Source organism: Serinus canaria, chromosome Z, assembly GCF_022539315.1.
Source record: "Serinus canaria isolate serCan28SL12 chromosome Z, serCan2020, whole genome shotgun sequence".
Lineage (NCBI taxonomy): Eukaryota > Metazoa > Chordata > Aves > Passeriformes > Fringillidae > Serinus > Serinus canaria.
Window position 1 is genome coordinate 24496557 of NC_066343.1, and position 21336 is coordinate 24517892.

The window sequence follows — 21336 nt, forward strand, 5'->3', positions numbered from 1 at the left end:
GAAGGTCAGCAGCACCTGAAGTTTTTCTTGAGCAGTGCAGAAGTTCTTATTTTCAGTAGGATGGAAATTTATTCTACAACTCTAAACCAGTAGAGTAGTTGATGACTATTTTATTATTTGAGACAGGAATGCGAGGCTTCTGTGAAGAGAGACTTGGGGCTTTATTGTTGAGAACTCCTTTATCTTTTACCATGCTGTACTCTTTTCTAGTCCTAGGACTGAAGTTCATATCCTTTGCACAAAGATTTAAAAAAATGTAAATAGCAGCTTAAAATGATGGTCTGCTTTCAGCTTCCTGTTTCTCAACTGTCTTGTTGATTGCTTTTCTTTCATACTCCTTTGGTTGCCCTTCTCCATGTTGCACCACACTAATTCAGACCGTCTTATTGTTGCGTGCAAAATTCAGGATTGATGGTGAACAGATCGTAGTTTATGGCCATAGATACAAATACGAGGGGAGTGCAGCACCTCTTTCTGAACTAAAATTTTCAGCCAGTCTGGCAAGGATTTAATTGTCTGCCACCCAGTAAATTACGCAATTGCCAGTCTCTAAGTGTAGATGCTTTTGTAGGGAGAAAAATCTGACTCAATCTAGACTGAATTGCAGGTTTTAGCAAATTATTCTCCAAAGGATAGATGTGAAGTCCCCATGTGTAACTCTTGATTTTGTTCTTGGTACTTAAATATTTGATGAGCATTCTGGGGAAAATGCTAGCTTTTGGTGGCCATAATCTGGCTTCTTATTTTTTGACCAAGTCTGCCTGAGAATGTGTGAGGAACTGAAACTCCCGACTGTTGTCTTCTCCCATTACTCCTTAACCAAAAAGTAAATCCCATCTTGAATTCTTGTCTCCTGTTGTTAACCCTGAAATACAATCACAGTAATTTTTTTTTTTCTTAAGCAGTTTATATAAGTGTCCATCTTGGAAAATGAAAATACAACTTTTAAATAGTACAGATATAAAATTTTTGATACCAGAATTTGTTCTGTTACTTGCAAGCTGAAAGAGAAAAGGCAGTAACTGGTGAATTTGCCAGCATCTAATTTTTCATATGGTTTGAATCAGTCCCAAAAGATTTCTTTATAGCCCCAGGGCTCACCCATTTACAGAGGTGGGAAGAAGATTATTGTATGCTTTGAAAATACAATAAAAATTCCCACTTGAGTTCTAAACTGTGCTGAGACATTTGTACTTGAGTTCTTTGACATGTAGCAGGGGAGTACAAGGATGTCTAAACAAAATATAATGAAAGCAGAAGTTGTGATAGAATATGTAGGTGAGAGAAGGTTTTGCGGGTACTGGCAGAGGGAAAAACAGACCTCAGAAAAGTGAGTCATCCCAGAGACCATTTCCAGACCAATGCCTTTGCTGTTGAACATCAACTCATCTCAGATGCTGCAAAAAAACCAGAGAGAACAGTCTGGTGACAATGAGAATAAATGTCTTTAAGACAGTGCTAAGGTAGCAGTATGAGTTGTCTGGCTCCAAAAAGTTCTTACAATGAGTAATACTTTAATCTCAAATTAGTGGTCATTCTTATTCCATAGTATTTGCTGCTTAGTCTAAGACTGTTCATCAGGATAACACTTTTAGGTCCTGTATTTTATTTCAAATCTGCTTCAAGTACAGCTACTCTGCCCTTTTGTGAGAATCAGAGCTTTTAATGGAAGCAAAGTATACCTTCTGTATATTAAATCTACTATGAAAGGGCTTTTCTAGCTGTGCAGCTTAGGGAGATACAAGAAGGCTGGGGAGGGATTTTTCACAAGAGCAGTAAGACACGAGCAAATGGCCTCAAGATTAATGAGAGTTTGGATTAGAGACTAGGAAGGATTTCTTTTTCTTTTACTGTGGGGTGAGACAGTAGAACAGGCTGGCTAGAGAAGTTGTGGACTTCCCATCCTTGGAAGTGTTCAAGGCCAGGTTGGATGGGGCTTTGAGCAGCTTGCTCTGGTGGAAGGTGTTATTGCCCATGGCAGGCAGGTAAAACTATGATCTTTAAGGTCACTTCCAAGCGAGACTGTATGATTATATGAACTGTTTCTCTTCTGTGTGTGCATATTGTTTGTACAATGCAGGGTCTGTAAGGATTGTTATTGAGGGATTTCTCTGTTTCCTTTTTCCCTCCAGAGCCCATCTTGGTCTGCAAAGCCACATTGCTCAATGTTTGGAAATTTTTTTAAAGGAGGGTGGACTGAAGGATATTGCATCATGCTGCAGGCTTGCAGCTCTGTGGTTGGATACAGATTCCATTTCTACCCTGCCAAGGTGCTGCCTGGCACATACGTGAAGAATATATTCAGTAAGGATCGCTGCCTGTAAAAATAAAATTGAATCTCCTTTTAAAACAAATACGATCTCAACACAAAAAAATTACAAAGGCTAAAGAAATTAAGATAACTCTGCTATTCAGTACTACAAATTCTGTTGATGATCTAGGAAGAACTGTCTGTGGGTCCATGGTCTGTTGTAGTCAGTGCAATGTGGGTGGGTGCTGGAAAGAAGGGTTGTGTGTTCTTTTCTAATGAAAAACTTCTGACAAAAACCTAATGTTGTCAGGTTTAATTCTTACCAAAAAATGTGGCACTGTTACTGGCTGACTTTTCAGCATTACAGACCTTCTCTCTTTCTTTCCTTTTCTTCCCTCTTCCAATTCTCTCCTATGGCCAAATTATCCAAAATCAGTGTGAGATTTAATAGCAGCAATACAGTACCTTCAGCAAAATGGCATTTCTGAATATGCAGAATTCAAGTCATCTGGTCATCATATTTGAAGTATCTTGTGAATTGTGTAACTAAGATTCCCCATTGTTAAAAGCTTTGAAAGTAGTTTTTCTATTTAAGGTCACAATAAATTTCTAAAAACAGATTGTTACCCAAGTAGTCTCTTCTATCACATCTATTAACTGAAAGTGGTTTCTTACTTTTCTTGATATGTGGTCTTTGGTTGGGTGACATGCTCTTTTCCTTTTTGTGTGTATGTTCTCATTATGACAGCTTAAAAGTCCGTCTTGCTGAGGCTTTAATTATCTTTTCAAAAGCATACAGGGTTTACACTGTTGCTCTTTGTGTTTCAATAAGTTTATCTTCTTTCTCAGAGCCTTCAGTGGTCTATCAGATACTGAATGAATAGCAGACCTCTCCCAATCAACTCCATCATTGTTGAGTGTGTTTGTCTCAATAATAAATAACTGTGCATTATGTTTTTTGAGCATTGGATCTTTCAATATTGATTCAGCCACAGAGACACGAAAGATAATAAACAACCCTACACTTTTTGATGCTGACTTGTTATGTATGCTATAAATGCCTTTTTCTCTTTTTCTGCTCTGGTTTGGCACGACTGGTTACAGCTTGCCTGACAGAAGATGGCCCGAGTTAATTTCTCCTTCAAGACATGCTAAATGTGCTTGTAAGATTCCCAAAGAACTTATTGGAACACTTTGTGGAGCTCTTTACTCACCAGTCAGTGCAGAACTATGTTACTTGTGTGCACATTTTTTCTTTATGGAAATTGTTCAATTTCTGTGTACCTCTAGCTTTTACACAAACTGTTATTCTGCAGGGCTTAGATTCTCCCAATTTTATATTATGGGAAGACTGCATTTTTCATTTAGGTTTTTTTTAATGCATGTGATTTTAATCAAGGCCCTTCAAAAATATTTTTAGGTCATTGTTGCCGCTCATCAACAGGAAAATAGACAAGGAGGAGGTTACTTTTGAAGGGCCTGACCATAAGATGTTAGCAGCAGCATCCTATCTTGCCTGGGATATCTGACTCACTTACTGTCTCATGAAATCTAACAGGAAAATTGCTGATAACTTTGCTGACCAATTGCCTAGAAACACTTGGGCTTGATTAAGATGCTGAATGTAACTTTGGGAATCCTGCTGACTAATCTTGATTCTGTCCCTTTCAAAGACCGCAATCCAGTCTCAACAACCACACTCTAAACTGACATACATATAACTTCTTACTCTCCAAATGATGGGGCTGTACCTTCAGACAAAGTTTAAAGCACCCTTTGGTGTACATCTGATGGTGTATCAAATGGGTATTAAAAAAAAAAAAATCTGTATTTGTAATTAGACAGTGGATTAATGTAGCACATAGCATGAAAAAAATTCTCAGCCTTGTGCAGGCCTAAATGGTCAGTCCTTATTTAGTTCTCACAGACTTACATTATGTCAAGTTTTTCTGCTAAATGGAAAGTTCATGAGCCAATGGTGCCCTTATGGCCAAACAGGCCCATGGTATCCTGGGTTACATGGGAAGCAGCATTGCCAGCAGGTCCACAGAGGTGATCCTGCCCCTCTGCTCACCCCTGGCGAGGCCTCACCTGGAATGCTGTGTCCAGTTCTGGGCTCCTCAGTACAAGAGAGACATGGAGCTCTTAGGGTGGGTCCAGTGAAGAGCAACAAAGATGATTAAAGGACTGGAGCATCTCTCTTGCAAGGAAGCACTGAGAGAGTTGGGCATCTTCAGCCTTGAGAAGAGACAACTTCTTGAGAGGGGACCCCATCACTGTCTATGAGTGTCTGAAGGGAGGGTGTTGAGAGGATGGAGCAAGGCTCTGCTCAGTGATGCCAAGCAATAGAACAGAAGGCAGAAACTGATATACAGAAGTTCCACCTGAACATAAAAATTTCTTTACAGTGTGAGTCACAGTGCACTGGAACAGGTTGCCCTGTTTATGGGAGTTTATGGAGTTTCCCTCAGCTGAGATATTCAAGAACCGTCTGGATGGAATCGTGTGCCATGTGCTCTCAGATAACCCTGCATGAGCAGGGAGGTTGGCCCAGGGTCCTCCAGTGCTCTCTTCTAATTTTTCCCATTCTGTGGTTCTGTGATTGTAAGACAAACTTGATTTCTTGCAGGTATTATTTGAAGATAAATAGGGCTTTCAGCTTTGCAATTTGAATGAAAAAGAAAATAAAAAGACAAGGTGGCCACAGAAATGCTAATCTTAAATTTTTATTACAATTTATAACAATGCCATCACCCAGGGTTTATTTCTCCTCTTATTGCCAGTAAATGTAGAAATAACAGAGTTACACCTAATTTAATATTCCAAGATCAAAGAGCAGGGCTTGTGCTGGTTTTGTATCAAAACAAAAGCACTCTGTTTTTTTATGCCAATGAATGCATACTTTTATGAATCTAAAATCCAACTCATTCTGATAGCTTTGTATTCCCAGGATCTAAACATACAGTAATTTAAGGTACTTCCTAATTGAGATAAAACCAGCAACTTTAAACTTGATGAACAGCATGTAAAAGTTTAACTTCTTACACAACAACTCCGAGAGTAAAGACTGAGGTATTTACTATGAAAGGTTTGGTTACAAGTTTCCTTTTTCTTTCCCACTACACAGTGTTGATGCAAATCTGAGATTTCCTGGTGACAAAATATATTTGGTCCATGGAGAAAGAAGCCATGGCAAAAGAATCCCCAACTGCCTGAGCAGCTTCAGAATGGTTTGATTTATTTTCTCTGGTCACAGAACCACAGAATGGTTGGGGTTGGAGGGACCTCTCGAGATCATCTGGTTCAACTTCCCTGCTAAAGCAGGTTCACAGGAACATGTTCAGGATGGCCAGGAACTCGCACAACACAAATGTGGACTTTATCTTCATAGATAATATAATTTGACAAGTTGCCCTATTTCCCATCTAATGTTTCTAGACTCACTTTAAGACTCATCTTGCCCATAAACACAGCAAAGCTGATGGTGAGAGAAGGATAATACAAGGATTATTACAGGTGTAGTCAGTGGGATTTGGGTTTTCTTCCTGTACCTATCAAAAATATTGTCATTAATTTTTGCCTTATTGACAAGCTGTTTTTAAGTTCTATGCAGCTTCCATAGAAAGGCCAACACCCCTGTGGGTGAGCCTGGGGAGACTGGTAGAGAATAAAGCATGAATCTTGTTGCCAAGTTATTTCTCTTCAGATTTTAGCAGATATTTTAGGATCTGAAAGGAAATGATATCTGTTCATCTACTTGGAGCTGAAAAAATCAGAACATTACTTTTTATTCAGTTAGTTATTATTTTTAAAATGTATGAAGGAAGTGCTGTTACTGTTCCTTTCTGAACTTTTCCTTTGTGCCTCTCTGCCTCTTTCCTCCTAACTATGGCCTTCAGTCAGCAGAACCCTCAAAATGACAGCATAAAACAATCAGAAACAATGGCTATCAGCAGTATTCTTGGATGACATTCCAAGATCTGACAACATCAGGACACCCCCCCATAAACCAATATACACTACGTCCTTGTGGCTTAAAACCTTTTAAAAACTGGGGCAGGGTGCTGTGGAGCTTCTACCAGAGGTTATATTGCACCATACATGCTTATGCAGGAATACTATCCCAGTTACACATCTAAGTGGGAGGGAGAAGTGGAGAGAGGGGTTATCTTATCAAAGCTCCCAGTGGGTTTGTGGCAAAGCCTAGTTTTGTCTCCTATGCTAAAACCCACAGATAGCAGCCCTTTTGCTCTGGAGAGCTGCTTTTCTGATTAGCAGTAACTGTTAGCAAGCTTTATCACCTACTGTGCCCTTCTTATGAGAAGTACAGGGCATGCTCTGATATATGTCACATCCAAGGCCTATCCTCTAGGCAAATTGTTCATTCAGTTGTAACCTTCAATATTTAAGGTTCAAATTCAGGTATCCAATGCTTTTGCAGAAATCTCATTTATGTTTTCGTCTTGACTTCATCTGCTAGGAGTTGAGACAGTGGCATAGGCACCCTGAGAGTACAGACAGAAATACTGCAAACAACTTGAGTGATAATATTTCCTTTAAAAAAAATCAAACAAGATACTGCTTTACTTCTACACAGTATTTACTGAAGCATTTTCAAAAGAAACTGAAGAGGGTCAGCCCATCTTTTCAGTTATTTCTGAATATTTTGAGGTAATTTCAAAAATTGCTCTTTCTTATTCTGGAAGCTAAGTGGGTTATCAGAAACCCCACTTATTAATTTGATTAATTTTAAATAAGCAAGAGAGACAGAATTCAGATAGAAGGAATCTTCCATCAAGCTGTAGTTACTCTTTTCATTGCCATTTGGAAAGAAGCATTTGATAGAAAGCTGTTCAAGAATGCAACTGCATAATGAATAGCTGAGTGATCTGTTAACAAGGATGAAAAACATTTATTCACTCTGGCTGAAGATGTTTTCTGTGTTTTTAAAATGTGTTTGCTGAAAGAGCTATTAATATAAAATATTTTGTCTTCATTTGTCAAAATAAGTAGTGTAGTCTATGCCAAAAATCCTTAGGAGAAAAAATAAAGAGATTTAGATGACATGGCGATATTCATTGTCTGCAAAGGAGACAGAAAAAATACAGATGCCTGAGGAGATGTTTAATCCAGCTTGCCCATCTGATTTTCAATTATCTGCATTTAGACTCTTGCAAGCTAAAAATGCACAGGAAACTTCCAAGCATCTCTGGATGAACTGAGTTGATTTGACCATCACAACTCTTTTCACAAAGAAGAACAACTGAAGCAAATACTGGTACATACATCTTCTGGCTAATTTCACGTTGGGGATGAAGGAAACACTGTAATTACAAACTAGGCTTCCTTTAGGTTTGACAAAGAAAAGATTAAAATTTTTATCCTATCCAAAACAGACAATATAGGTAGATATTAGTCTGTGTTTTCATTAAAGAGATTTTTATGTGAAATAAGCAAGATTTGCTGAAGATGCTAAGACTGAGCATGTTGGGACACTAGTCTGTCTTACCCTCCTGAATCTTTAATTATCTTTCTGTACCAATTAGCTAGAGTTTGGGCAGGTGACCTCAGGGCAGAAGAGATCTGTGATGAATCTCACTGGTAGATTCAAACCTGAAGTAGTGGAAGAGATTGTTTGGTAATGCTGTGAATTCTACATCACTGTCAGCATAAAGAGCAAGTTAAACAAGTCAGGAACCATAGAACTGACCTTGTTGTAGAGCAGAAAACAGAACAAATGACCTCTAAACATCTTTTGACACTTATTTCTTATAACCATGCATTGAATGTAAAGTAGCCTTTGTATGTAGTTTAAGTATTTGGTTCTGAAGTATGCCTTAAACAGCAATTAATTGTGTGTTTGAGACACAACAGACAGGAACATAACAAGGAGGTCAGTTCCAGTCTAGGTACTGTATTTTTTCAGCTGATACACAACTTTGTTACTTTCTTTAAATAATATTTCTATTAAAATTTTTAATTTGTTCTCTTTATAAATATGATGTATTTATTCAGGCTTTGTGCCAAAAATATTTTCCTGTTTGCTGCATGAGGTGCTTATAATTATAAAAAGTTGCTTTCACTACTTTTTATGAAAGGAATAGTAGAAATTGCAGTGATTAGTAGGTCTGCTACACAGTGGGCTGCCAAGGAAGTAGAAAATTGTGATTTCCAAACCATTTTAATATGTTGTGCAGAACAATTGCTCTCTGAACCATTCCTTATAATGATAAGCTACTTACCACCACTTCCAATTTCAGTAAGTTTAAGGTTGAAATATGCAGTAATGACATCTGTAGTGTGTTCTTCCAAAAGCAGGATTACTTGTATGTGCCTGGCTGGTGCTGAAGAATCTGGTCAAGATGTATAAGCATAGCAGAAGCTGATTTAAAATGTATACAGGCTTAAATCGACAGAACACTAATTAAAAAAACAAAACAACAAACAAACAAGAAACCCAAAGCATACAAAAACCCCAAAACAAACCAAAAAACCCCAAAACCCCAAAAACTGGAAGAGAGCAGCTTACATAAATAAATCAATACAGTTGATAATTCAATGAAACTGGGTTTTGCATCCCTTGAAATCAGACAGAGATAGTTTGGTGTTTGTTCAAATACAGCAGGAAAAGATCAGGTTATGTCACTTGAAAGCAGTGGTGATGGAGGACTGGGCTGAATTATCATTCAAAGGTAGTAATGAAGAGCCACCATAGCGCATGAGCTCAAAACTCCTTCAAGAATCTCATTAGAGCTCTCAAATACGACAAATTCTACTTTTGTGTTAGGCTTCCCCTATTCCTCACCTTGGCACTCCTCTATTGCGGCAACTTGGCAACTGCATTTGTAGATGAAGTTTATGCAGCTTCTAAAATGCAAGCTCACGGACACGAATGACGACTCTGATGGCTGGGGCAATCACTACTCTTCTGCAGCAGAAAACTCTTCAGGCAGCACTACTGGTCCAGCCTAAACACGAGGTTCGGGGATTAACCCGAGTAGCGTCTAACGCCGGCAGTGAGAAAGCTTTACTTTATTTCAAGCAGTAAGGGCTGGCCGTGCACGGCTGCACCAGCTTCGTACTTGGCAGGACTGATGCGCCAACTCCGTGCGGCGCCGTGCGGGGCGCCAGCTGCCACGGTCACCACTGGGAGACACCCCGAGCGCTCCCGGCCCCGGCGCTCCGCCCGAGGTGCTGCTCGGCCCCGTTTGCCGGCGGCTGGCGGGAAGCGGCACAGCTCCCACCTACAAAGAGGTGTGTTAATCCAGCCGCCCTTCCCGGGAATCATAACTAACCCTACCATCCGTTTCTCCACCCCGCACCCGGGCTATGGATAGCAGCAGCCCTTATCAGCCTTGCCACCTGCCTGGCCGGGGCAGAGGCGGTGTCTCGGGGAAGGAAAGGGGTTGTGCCAGGGAAGAGAGGAAAATGAAAAAAAAAAAAAAAAAGGAAAATAAGAGAAAAAGGGAAGAAAAGATAGGGTTTTGCGGGCAGGGCGGCGGGGGAGGAAAGGGGCCTCGCTGAGGGTGAAAGCACCGGGGGGGCCGAGGGCACGGCGGCGCCGATAAGGCCGTCCCGCCCGCCGTGAGGCAGCGTCAGCCGCTCTGCGCCCGGGGCCTGCCCTCGGGCCCTGCCCTGCCCTCGGTCCCTTCCCGCCCTCCGCCCCGAGGAACGATGCAGAGACCCCGGCGCCGTGCAGCACTGAGGGGCGCGGCGGCGGCGGGGACATGAGCTCGGGGGGCGGCCGGGCGCTGGGGCCGCTCCTGCTGCTGCTGCTGCTGGCGCTGCCGCGGTGCGGGGCGCGGGGTAAGTGCGGCCGGGCAGCGGGACTGTGAGCGGGACCGGGCCGCCAGCCCTGCCGCGACGCCAGGCGCCCGGCTTGACGGGTGCCCTTGGTGTTGGTGGCAGAGGCAGCCCGTGGAGGTGGCGGAGCATTCCTTGCTGGCCGTGTTTGGCACAGCCCCTGCTGGTATGCGTGTGCGGGTATCCCGTGGTGATGGTGGCGGAGCAGCACGTGGTGAGAGTGCTGGAGGCAGCTCTCGGTGGTGGCGGAGCATTCCTTGGTGGTGGTGGTGATGGTGATGGTAGCCGTGGCATTGAAGCGGTGGTGGGTGCTGTCCTGTGCGCTGGCTGAGGCGTCTCCTCGACACCTGCTGACCGCGGTGGTGGCAGCGACCTGGTGTCCCGCCGGGCTGAGAGGGCCTGCCACGGCGGGAGCCGCGCCGGAGGGAGCTCACGGGCAGGGCCAGAACAGTGAGGGGACTGTAGTGCTGGCGTGATAAACTGTAATAAATAAGTAATAAAATTTCAGCTGTAGTAGTAAGGTGAGGCGCGGGGCAGAAACACGTTTTTACGTCTCCTGAAGCAGCAATCTGAGTAGGATACTCCCATGCCTTATCAGAAGATTGAGGTATCCTGAGAAAGTTCTTTCTGTGGCTGTTTGTAAATTTAATTTTCTGATCTATGTTGGCTGCCATTGCATGCTGACAGTTTTTGTTTTCTGTTCTTATCAGAAACACACACACATACTCAAGTATATAAAAGCATGGATAATTAGGAATAGGAATCTGTGATGCTTCCCACAACAACCTTGAGGCACTCATAAAAACCCTGGAAAAAACCTGAAACCCTGTGCATGTGAAGTTTTATCACAGTGATAAATTCGCTGCATAAAAAAATACTAGAGTGTTCAGCTGCCTTCACCTTCCAGTTCTGGTTATGTATTTAGACATTGTAGAATAGCCAAAATTTGTCAGAGACGCTAAATATAGAGCAGTGTGAGTATTCTTATCAATTTCAGCTACCTTAGAAAAGTAAAACATTCCATACTTCCCTGTCAAGCAACATCAGACATCAGCTTGTGCAGTATTAGTTCTCTATTTAAAAATTTAAAGAGGCATCAGCATACACATGATTTGTCTACATTAAATCCATCCTTTCTGACATTTATCATTTAGAAAGTGAGCTTATTGAAAAATGGAGAAAAATGAACATAATGCCCTGAAAGTATGAATGCAAAGAAAAAAAAAATATTCTAATTTCTTGTATATTTACAGCCCTGTCAAATTACAGAAAATTAGGTTGTATGCTTCTCAACCACTTTTAATATAAATTAATTTCTAAAATTACTTTAGTGTAAGTAATTTTACTCCTGGAAACATTAGCAACATTTTTATGAATAACATTTTTACCATATTGGCACATGATACAAACAGATGGTGAACTATCCCAAATGTCTATGTTTAAATAATAGAAAAAAGCACAACAGAACAGAGGAAACAGAACTAAAGACAAAAGAGAAAGAAATGCATATGGAGGAAAGATTAATAATATTGGATAGAGCTACTTACTCTGTACCTTCTAAACCTTTCTGAAACCTGAAAAACTCTTTTCTTTGTTGTCAGAGAAGAGAAGGATGGACAAAAATGCTCAGTGTACTTATTTGTTTAATAATTTCTGTTTATTTTAGTCTTTAGTCTTTTATTAGAATAGCTGTGGTTTTCCTACAAGTTTCAAATGAGGTGGGAGGTGGTAGTAGTCTATTCTATGTGTTTTAATCTGGATTTTATCTCCACGCTGGTTATCCTACCATGTCTCTTGTAGGGTATTTTAAAAAAGGTAATTGTGTTGTTTTTGTCGTTAAAGGAATTGTGAACAGATCCATTCCTGATGTCTGTGCCACTTGCCACATTCATGCAACATGTCAGCAGAGTGGAGGAAAAAGTGTTTGTATCTGCAATTATGGATTTGTAGGCAATGGAAGAACCCATTGTCAAGGTAAGCTGCCTCCTTCTAAAATGGAAAGAAACTCTGTAAATTCCTAAAATGCTTCTTCTCAAGTAATTTTAATGAATTCTTCAAAGTGTGCTAAAAGCTTTGTCATTTCCTGGAAGAATCTCCCATAGAATGTATTTGGCTTGTTTTTCCTAACCAAAAGGCTTGTACATATTCAAGCTGTTTAACATTTTGTTACTGTAATTTAGTATAAATAATTTTACTCCTGGCAACATTAGCAATATTTTTATGAATAACATACCAGGCTGATAATGTCCTTTTAAGACTATCTCATATCAATATGTGAATCAAAGGTCAATGTCAAACTCTGTGTCTTAGTGTCTCCAATAGCTTACCAGTGCTTAAAGGGGGTTTTTCACCAATGATCTCCTCCTCCCTGTCTTACCCTGCTTTCACAAAGCACTGACAGCTGCTGGATCCTGCACAGAGTTCAGGTATCTCGTTGTAGGAAAACCATAGAATGCTTCAAGTTGGAAGAGATCTTAAAAATTACACAGTTCCAATCCCTTTGCCATGGCCAGGGGCAGCTTCCACAAGACCAAGTTGCTCGGAGCTCTGTTCAAGCTGGCCTTGAACACTTTAGGAGTGGGGCATTGGGGCATCCACAACTTCTCTGGCAACCTGTTCCATTGCCTCACTATTCTTGCAATGACGAATTTCTTCATAGTGCCAAATCTAAATACGTCCTCTTTCAGTTTAAAGCAGTTCCCCCTTGTCCCAGAACTACAGGATGTTGCCCAAAGTGCCTCTTCAGCTTTCTTGAAAGTACTCTTTAGGTGCTGGAAGGCCATAATAAGGGTTTCTCAAGCCTTCTCTGTTCTAGACTGAGCAATCCCCCAACCCCTTCAGCCTCTTTGTGTGTGAGAGGTGCTCCAGCCCATGATTATCTTCATGACCTCCATTGGACTTGCCCCAGCTGGGCAATGTCTGTCTTATGTTGGGCACCTCAGAGCTGGGTGCAGGGTTCCAGGTGGGCTCTCACCAGAGCAGAGCAGAGCAGAGCAGAGGGGCAGAATCCCCTCCCTCCCCTGCTGCCCACACTGCTTTGGATGCAGCCCAGGACATGTTTGGCTTTCTGGGCTGTGAGTGCTCATGGCCAGGTCATGTCCAGCCTCTCATCTACCAACACCCCCAAATCCTTCTCAGCAGGGCTGCACCTGATCCATTCTCTATCCAGACTGTAGATGGGCTTGGGATTGTCCCCACCCAGGTGTTCCATGATTTTCTAAAATCAGGCCAGTGTATAATCAGGCCATAAGGAAGAGCAGAAGGAAGAGCAGGGCCCTCTGGTTTCAGCTGCTCTTAGACTCTTAGGTAACTTAAGCTGTGTCACAAAACTCTGTTCACATTTTCATCCAGGGACAAAAGTTTCTGTTGTTCTCCAGCTTACCAGCAGTGTTGACATCCCAAATAATTTGTGAAGGAAATCAGTAAGGAGAAGTCTGGTTACTTGAGCATGAATGAGGAGGGGAGGACATCCCATTTTTCTTACTCTCTCTCTGATGTTTTTTAAATGTATTGACAGATAAAGATGAATGCCAGATTGGAGCCAGCAAGATCTGTGGAAATCATACCCTGTGTCATAATACACATGGAAGTTTTTACTGTGTTTGCCTTGATGGATACCGAGCCTCCAACAATAACAAGACATTTATTCCCAATGATGGCACAAACTGTACAGGTAGACATCACAAAGAATCCTGAGCATGACAAATCTAGAACTGCAGAAATTTTTTTTTTTCCTATCACTGTAGAACTTATTTTCCGATACTATGTCAGAGAACTGCCATTGTTGATGTGCTTGTTTGACATCCAGGTTCCTAACAGCTATGAATCAGTTCCTTTTTGAATTCTGCTATGCTACAAGTCATTGTTTCACAACCTTATTCAAACAATGATCTTTTCAGAAGAAGCAGCAGCAGCTAGATTAATGAAATTGGATGATACTAAAAATTCCCCAGATTGTAATTTTTCTGTTTAGTGTATAATATTAGCCAGTTTCTTGTTAGTGATGAACTGTTGTAACCATTTAAGGGGTGTCCAGATACAGGATTTTTCCGGAATTGTTTGAACATGGAAACTACTTGTAAAATACACCAGCAGTAATTCTAAAGACAGGTAGTGCCAAAATTGCAACAGTCCTCTTTCCATATGCGTGAAGATATGCTCCTCTGTTTTCCTAGAAGAGCTGTGAGAAGCTATGTAGAACTTTTCAAGGAGGAGTTAAGCTTGGGGCCTTTATTATTAATTAAAACAAAATTCCCGGTTATGAAGTGCATCTGCTTTTCTCTGAATTTTTAGATATTGATGAATGTGAGGAGTCTGAGCTGTGTGGTCACAATGCAAGGTGTGTGAATACTGAAGGAAGCTACATGTGTTACTGCAATGATGGTTATAAATTAGAAACTGGAGAGCATTCTTTTCATCAAGATGGAAACATAGTTTCATGCAAAGGTGAGAGTCTTTGAATGCTGTTTTTGCTAGCAGCTAAAATCACATGTTGCACCATAGTGTAGTGCCTGTTCTCGCCTCTACTTCTCCAGGGCAGAAACCCTTTCTCTGGATTTAGCTCACTGTATGTTTTTTTTTTTTTTTCTCTTCTTATATTCAGTTTGTCCCAGTAATGTCAGGATCCCAAAGTCAACACCAGATATTCCTACAGGTTCTCAGCAGTGCTTCAGATGTGCAGAGTCAGAGAAGCTTGATAATGTTATGAAAGTAGAAGGATTCTGGATTCTGTTGTAATCCAGTTGTTTATATAATCCCACCACATAAAGGGGAAGAAAAGAGAGACTAAATAGCTGATAAGAGAAGTTAGATGAGTGAAAAAAGCCTAGGGGACAGGAATAATAAAATAACAGTTTAGCTATTTATTACATACTGTGCCTCCTGCATAAATAGTTCAGTTTATGTTGCCATAACAAAAAAACAGAACCAAGCTTCCAATTTGAAAGTCTGTCTTTAGTGTCAGTTTTCACAGATGCAAACTGCTAGTAGTGTAAGCTGTGGATATCAGAGTATATAATGAACACAGGCTTCCCAGGTGGAAGGAGCTGCCTAGATTATATTCAGCTTTTATTTCTGAATTATTGCCAGAACCATCAGTACAGCTTACAGCCTGTAATTGCTCACTTTCTCTGACTGGAGTGCTCTGCTTTGTTTGCCAGAATTGCTGATAGCCCTGCTTCTTATCTCACTGACTGGCCTCTCCATATTCTGTGGTGAAGTAGAGTGTCTGAACCGATTGTGTTTCTTGCACAAGGGAGCCCTGTCCAAGCAGATGTGCTTTAGGAGCAGAGCTTTTGTATGCAGGCTGTTTCAATGAGATGAAGGATTTGAGGGGCAGAACATTTCATTTCAATTTATCTGCTGCAGAGTGCTTCACTTTTCCCGCACACAGGGAAATAAAGCTGTTTGTTGGGGCCTGAAATTTTCCTGTGGTGTTGAAGTATCATTCAGCCATGGCTGTAACGAGGCTGGCCCACGCAAAGCACCATCACATTGCAGTGTCTCTTCTTTGGTGTTGTGAGTGGCTCCAGCTGTATGTTAGTATAAGTATAGCTCAGTAACTGCTTCCCTGTGTTCCTCCAACTGTGGCCAGGACAGTTCTTCAAATCTATTATTCTGCCTCTTTGGTAAGCCCTCAGATTAATCAGATCAGGTGTATTTTGGGGTGTGACCATCTAGTTTAGCTGATTTTAAAGCAGTCAGTGTTGTGATTTATGTACTGTGAGATCTTTCAACCCAGTCTCTTTGCAGAAATTGGATGTGGTTCCCCTCCTGAAATGCAGCATGGCTACATTGTGGGGAACTACAGCTTGCTACCAGGAAGTGCAGTTCATTATGAGTGTCAAGAAGGGTTTTACAGCAATGAAGGAAAGTCCTCATACTGCACTGCAAACGAAACTTGGGAACCTGCCACTTTAAGCTGTAAAGGTGAAAGGAGTCTTATATATTTCTTAAATTCTTCATTAAGGGGGCTCACGCATGGGGGGAGTGTGTTTGTGAAGATAGTAGACTATTTCCACAATCTGAAGGAAATGTTTTTTCAAGATCTGGTTATTTGCAGAAAAAGAAGAAAATTAAAGGACATGTTATTGTTTACCTTTTCATTTAGTGTAGTGACATTTTTTATGCTGGTCCCTGCATTTTTACAGACACTGCAGTGTGTCCTCCTGCCTGTGAGCTGAGACCTAGAAAACAACTTGATTTCTTTAGTATTTCATGGGAAAGGTTACTTAGTTGACCTCTCATAAATTTTCCTGACACCTTGTGAACTTTTGTCAGAAGGTTTGCTGTAGATGCAAAAGAGGGCATAGCACTCCTCATCTCTGGGTAGTCTTCATAATTTTAAGAACCTTTGTGCATGAACAGACACTTCCACATCTCTGAAGAGTTAAGTTTTCTATGACTGTCTTTAAAACATGTACTTGCTTTGGTGTTCTAATCATCCATTCTCTGGCAAAATTACTGCTGATGAGTGCAGGATTCTTTTTGTGTTCCCATGAGTAGTTAGAAAACCCCTGATATTAGTTACATGATAGTTGAAGTGCTAGCTAACAGAAGACACAATGTGTATAGCAATTCTATAGGGGAGAATTGTCTTCTTGGAAATTGTCACTTAGTGAGGAGAGTTCATTTTTTCTCTGAAACAGTTCTCCCTTTCTCTCTTTTTTTTTTTCCCTCCAAGAACAGATAGAAATGTAACATTTATGGAAAGTGAATAAATTAAAATAAGGGTGCTAAAACAGTGTGGCTGGGAAAAGCAAAATATTGACTGTAACTAGAAATTCATAAGAAAGAAAAGATAAAACTATTTTAAAACAATGCAAGTAACACTTTCCCCCCCCCCAAAAAAAAAAGGACAATGAATTTGAAAACAAAAAGGGAGTGCCCAGAGTCTCAAGTGGTCCCTTGAGAAAGATTATGGAATGTAATTCTTATGACTTGTTGATATATTTTTTTTTGTAACATTTTTCAGAAGTTGCTTTTTCATGTGATTTTTTAAAATTTCTACAATCAAACAATAGGTCAGGTCAGACTTTCTCAGCACCTCTCTTATGGCTAATTGAAATAACGTACATGATACACCAAGAAACAGTCAAAAGTCTGAAATGTCAAACTTATTTCCTCCTTGTATTGCAAGTCCTTTTCAATTAGGACTTCTCTTTCTAAAATCAGCAAGTTTGAATTTTTTTTTTAATACTAGTAAAGGTACCTTTAACAGATTATTTTTGTGTGTGTGTGTGTGTGTGTCTGTGTGTGTCTGTGTGTGTGTGTCTCTGTGTGTGTGTGTGTGTGTGTGTATGTGTGTGTGTGCTACTTGACTTCTTTCTTTAAGCATTATCTAGACTCTCGCCTTAACAGGAAACTTTTATATAGTATGTTGTAACCTGTTGTATTGCACGAAATAGTTTTATTTAGTTGTTGCACTGGCGGCGGGTTCCCCCTCCCTCATCAGATGGTTTCCCCCTCACACATCCCCCCTGCACACCTGGTCTGTCCCACAGGTGCTTCGCCCCTCCCCAGTGGTATCCCATTGGCTCCGGTTCTCTCTCCCCCGCCCCTCACCCCCTAGGGTATAAAACCTCCTGTGTGAAAGCTCCGAGCCTCTTTTGTACTTGGGTGACCCATCACCTGTGTCCTGCCCCAAGCCAATAAACAGGATACTTGCACCCACGTGGAGAAGAGCGCCTCTCGTCTTTTACCTTTGTCTATGCGGATCCGTGTGGGCTAGAGTCTTATGCTAGCCGGATTTGGACTCATATAAGGCCCAGGAAAAACACGGATTACCGCAGTAACCTTTTCTATGGTTTTGCATTTTTACAGTTATTGTATACTTTTAAAACTAAAGGTAGTTTCTGCTCATCAGCCTTCCTTTGAATGTTGCTCATGGTATAGAACCACCTTATCCAATGTAATCAGGTTTGTAAAAGCAGGAGAGTCTAAAGATTCAGAAGAAAGCCAGGACTTTTCTCTATACTATCAGCTTGACTGAGGAGGGAGTAACAGATTTAACATGCTATTCTGAGAGAAAGACAGAAAAGCGTACTTTTGTTTGGAAGTAGGTGTTTGGAGTAGCTACAACACTGTCAGTCATAGTGGGAATATTGCACAGGACCTGAGGAAATGCCACATTACTACAGGAGAAGAGGGTTAGCTGGTAAAGATGAAGAAATAATTCTGTGAGTGCAGCTGTCATTGCTCCTGCTGGTTGACTAGCAGGTCTGTTTTCCTCTTCCTTCATCTCCTCAGGTGTGGACTGTGGGACCCCACCTTTTGTTTTGAATGCACATCCAACATCTGTGAGTGGGACCACATACAGAAGTGAAGTTACTTACGACTGTGTTCATGGGTACCTGATGGCAGGTGGCAGTGGCACTGCAGTCTGCAATGCCAAGGGACAGTGGGATGGCCCTGATTTGGTGTGCAAAGGTAAATAAAGCCTGCCTTCTGATTTGTTTAGCATAGATACTGTTTAATTCACTGTAATAAATATCAGTCATCCTTCTGGGCATTCAGTTTATACAGTCTTCTGGCATAGAAAGCTGTCACAAAACAAAAGCCATATATTGAACAGGGTGGTTTTTTTTTAATCTGTATTGCTAATGTAGTTGCAATAAAAAGTTAACATTCCAAGAACATAATCCCAATGCATGTCAGGCATTGGAATTACCATGAGATGAAAATATAGCCTAAATTGCTGATGATTTTTCCAGTTCAATATCCACTCTACTTTTCTGATAGCAGTTGAAGCCACTATCAGAAATCAAACTCCTATTAGTTATTAACATACCTTCGAAATTCCTGTATTTGGACAGTTTCCAGTTGCAAATTATGATTGCTCATACATGCTGTTGCTATTTGAGATGAGTCAAGTCTCTTACTTGATTTGGAGGAATGTAGCCTTAAGAGTTCCTCAATAAGATGGAACACAGAAGTACATTAAAAAAAACCCTCTTCTGTTGTCTTTTGTTGTTTTTTTTTTTTTTTTTAATCTGGGCTCATATTCTTACTTAGGAAACCTTAGAATAATTACATTCTTTAGTCAGTTTTCACAGCTTCAATTTTCCACTTGTTGGATAAGCAATATCTTTTCAGCTTGATCCAGGATCAAGCTTTGCAAGTTTATTGCAATCAAATGTAGTAATTTTTTTGAATGCTCCATGTGTATGTTATAACCACTCTCCACTTTTAGAATGACCTTTAATATTCTTATCCTGTGTCATGACTCTAAGTAGAATCTTTGCAATGTTACACAAGAATGTGCTTCTGCACTTTAGTCTTCTTACAGAATGGCCATGGGCAGATAGCTGGAGCAGGAGGAAATTTTGTGTCTCATCATATACTGTCCTTCTATGAGTTAAGCACATGCTTCCATGTGCATTAGTTATTCTAAGGCCTGTTCTCATGATTTATTGTAGATACATTCATACTCATTGGTGTATGAAAAGGAAGATAGTCATGATGATGGATGTATTATCCATTTAAATACATATGTTTAAATTTTCCTTTAAAGGTTGTACAGATCATGTTTCTATAAGCTTTGGTTTTTATTTCTTTGCTTTCCTTTTTTTTTAATAGAATTTCAGATACACTTAAAATTATTGAATGGTTTTAAAAGAACTTTTTTGCTCCATATAAGCTTTAATAAGGGTAAGATTTTAATTCTTAGGGTATTTGCTTCTTATAACTGAAGTGGTGTAGAGTCTTTTATTGAGGTATAATGTTCATTGTGAATTGAAAAGCAGATTTTACCGTAAATAATACTGTTCCATTTATTTGATCTTCACTTTTTATTCCTTTTATTCCCTGTTTTTATTATTCAACCCTCAAACTTGAGCAAATGAATTAAATTATTAGTTCATTATCCCAGCTTTCCAATTATCTGTAAAGTCGTTAGCATAATCTATCAAATTTTCCCCCAGAATTGCTCATTCATCTTGTCTGTAGCAGCATCTTTTTTCAAAACTTGAGTTAAATCCACTGACAAAGGAACATAACCTTCTTGATGCTGTTCTTTCATGACATTCCTTGGACCATGTGACTATTTTAATATCTACTGTTACTAAGGGTAGGTAAAATAAAGGAATAAATAGCATGTGGAGGATAAGAGAGTCTTGTGGGAAGATAGACTTATTCACAAAAATTTGCTTGAAGATCCTTGCTGCCCATTTCTAATCAGGACACTTTCTTTTATTTTATGGGTCATCTTGTAGGATAAATATGTCACCCTGCTAGCAGGTCTCCAGCCACAAAATTCTGGGATCTGATGAACTCCCTGACTTCTGGGAATCTCTAAGAAGAGGAAAAAACAAAGTGTAAATTGCTGGGACAGTTCATCCCTCCATCTTTAACACTTCAATATGTTTTGCCTATTTTCATTTCAAGGTTTTCTTTTCCTGTTTTTCTCTGTTCTAGAAATAGACTGTGGCAAACCTTTGCCGATTCCACACACAACAATGACCTGGGACAACTCTACTACTCTGAGGAGCAGAGTGTACTACCACTGTAAAGAGGGATATTACTTCTATGGAGACAGGAATTTTTCAGAATGCACAATAGATCAGTCTTGGGAGAATATTACATTCGTGTGCAAAGGTAAGTATTACCATCAAAGTTACTATTTAAATTACAAGTTGATGAGTTTGTCACTCCTGTTCTAAATTTAGGAGCAGGAGGAAGAATAAAGGCAAGAAATCCCCTTCTAATTTATGATGTAGGGAATGTGGTGGTACTTCTGGATGGAGACGTCACAGAAGAGAGTGTTAACAATACAGCAGCTTCTACTGGATGCCACAGATCTTTCTATAGCTGTCCTGCTTTTTTTTCTCAAACAGAAAGAGACTAATGCTACTGGAGTTCTATTGCTTCACTGAGGGCCTTCAGCTTTAGAACACCATGGAGGGTCACCAGAGGGGCAGAAGGCATTTAATAATATTTTCTTCTTACTCTAATACTGTAAAGTGCATTTCAGTGAAAATAGTGGCAATTTAATTTGAAGCCCTTTATCTCTCTCTCTCTCTCATTGTTTCTTTTGTTTTTTGTTTTCTGGTAGTGACCAAAGCAAAATTTGTTCATGGTTGCCTACATCTTTTCAGCCTACATCTAGTTGTCCAAATTTCATTCCAGGATAATTTTCATATTAAAGAATGAGTTCTGACAAGGGAGATGTGTAATAAAAGTGTTGTCATACTGTGTGCTTGGAAACAGGATGCATTAACATTTTATTAACAGCAGCAACAAGCACATGTTTTGGACTATTACTGTTGTGCTCATTAATGTTCTCC

General features: G+C 40.3%; 2 protein-coding genes and 1 long non-coding RNA gene across 17 annotated transcripts in view; 2 read left to right on the forward strand and 1 right to left on the reverse strand.

The window, feature by feature from the left end:
* The window catches only part of PTBP3 (polypyrimidine tract binding protein 3), a 50388-nt gene extending 47548 nt beyond the window's left edge, over window positions 1–2840 (forward strand). For 6 of the 8 annotated variants that reach the window (XM_050987154.1, XM_050987159.1, XM_050987157.1 and 3 more), the window contains one exon: window positions 2133–2839. In XM_050987154.1, coding sequence (XP_050843111.1) covers window positions 2133–2292 — 160 coding nt within the window. In that variant the 3' untranslated portion in view covers window positions 2293–2839. Of the gene's footprint in view, window positions 1–2132 lie in introns of all 8 variants that reach the window. The other 2 variants (XM_050987161.1, XM_050987162.1) reach the window with 1 other exon arrangement.
* LOC127061062 (uncharacterized) lies at window positions 65–9560 on the reverse strand. 2 transcript variants are annotated; one of them, XR_007780487.1, is made up of 4 exons: window positions 9057–9199; window positions 8494–8604; window positions 1322–1397; window positions 65–865 (listed from the first exon to the last, which is right to left on the reverse strand). It is a non-coding gene; the product is annotated as an uncharacterized LOC127061062 (long non-coding RNA). The 2 variants fall into 2 exon arrangements; XR_007780486.1 differs by lacking the exon at window positions 65–865 and having other exon boundaries at window positions 1048–1397; window positions 9057–9560.
* Window positions 9561–9743: 183 nt separating this feature from the next.
* SUSD1 (sushi domain containing 1) overlaps window positions 9744–21336 on the forward strand; it is a 52205-nt gene continuing 40612 nt past the window's right edge. For 4 of the 7 annotated variants that reach the window (XR_007780484.1, XR_007780485.1, XM_030237453.2 and 1 more), the window contains exons 1-7: window positions 9746–10057; window positions 11897–12028; window positions 13572–13727; window positions 14348–14500; window positions 15806–15982; window positions 18302–18481; window positions 20468–20647. Coding sequence is in view for 5 of the 7 variants with exons in the window: in XM_030237453.2 (XP_030093313.2) it covers window positions 9979–10057; window positions 11897–12028; window positions 13572–13727; window positions 14348–14500; window positions 15806–15982; window positions 18302–18481; window positions 20468–20647 (1057 nt within the window). In the remaining 2 variants the exon portion in view is untranslated. Of the gene's footprint in view, window positions 10058–11896; window positions 12029–13571; window positions 13728–14347; window positions 14501–15805; window positions 15983–18301; window positions 18482–20467; window positions 20648–21336 lie in introns of all 7 variants that reach the window. The other 3 variants (XM_050987151.1, XM_050987150.1, XM_050987153.1) reach the window with 3 other exon arrangements.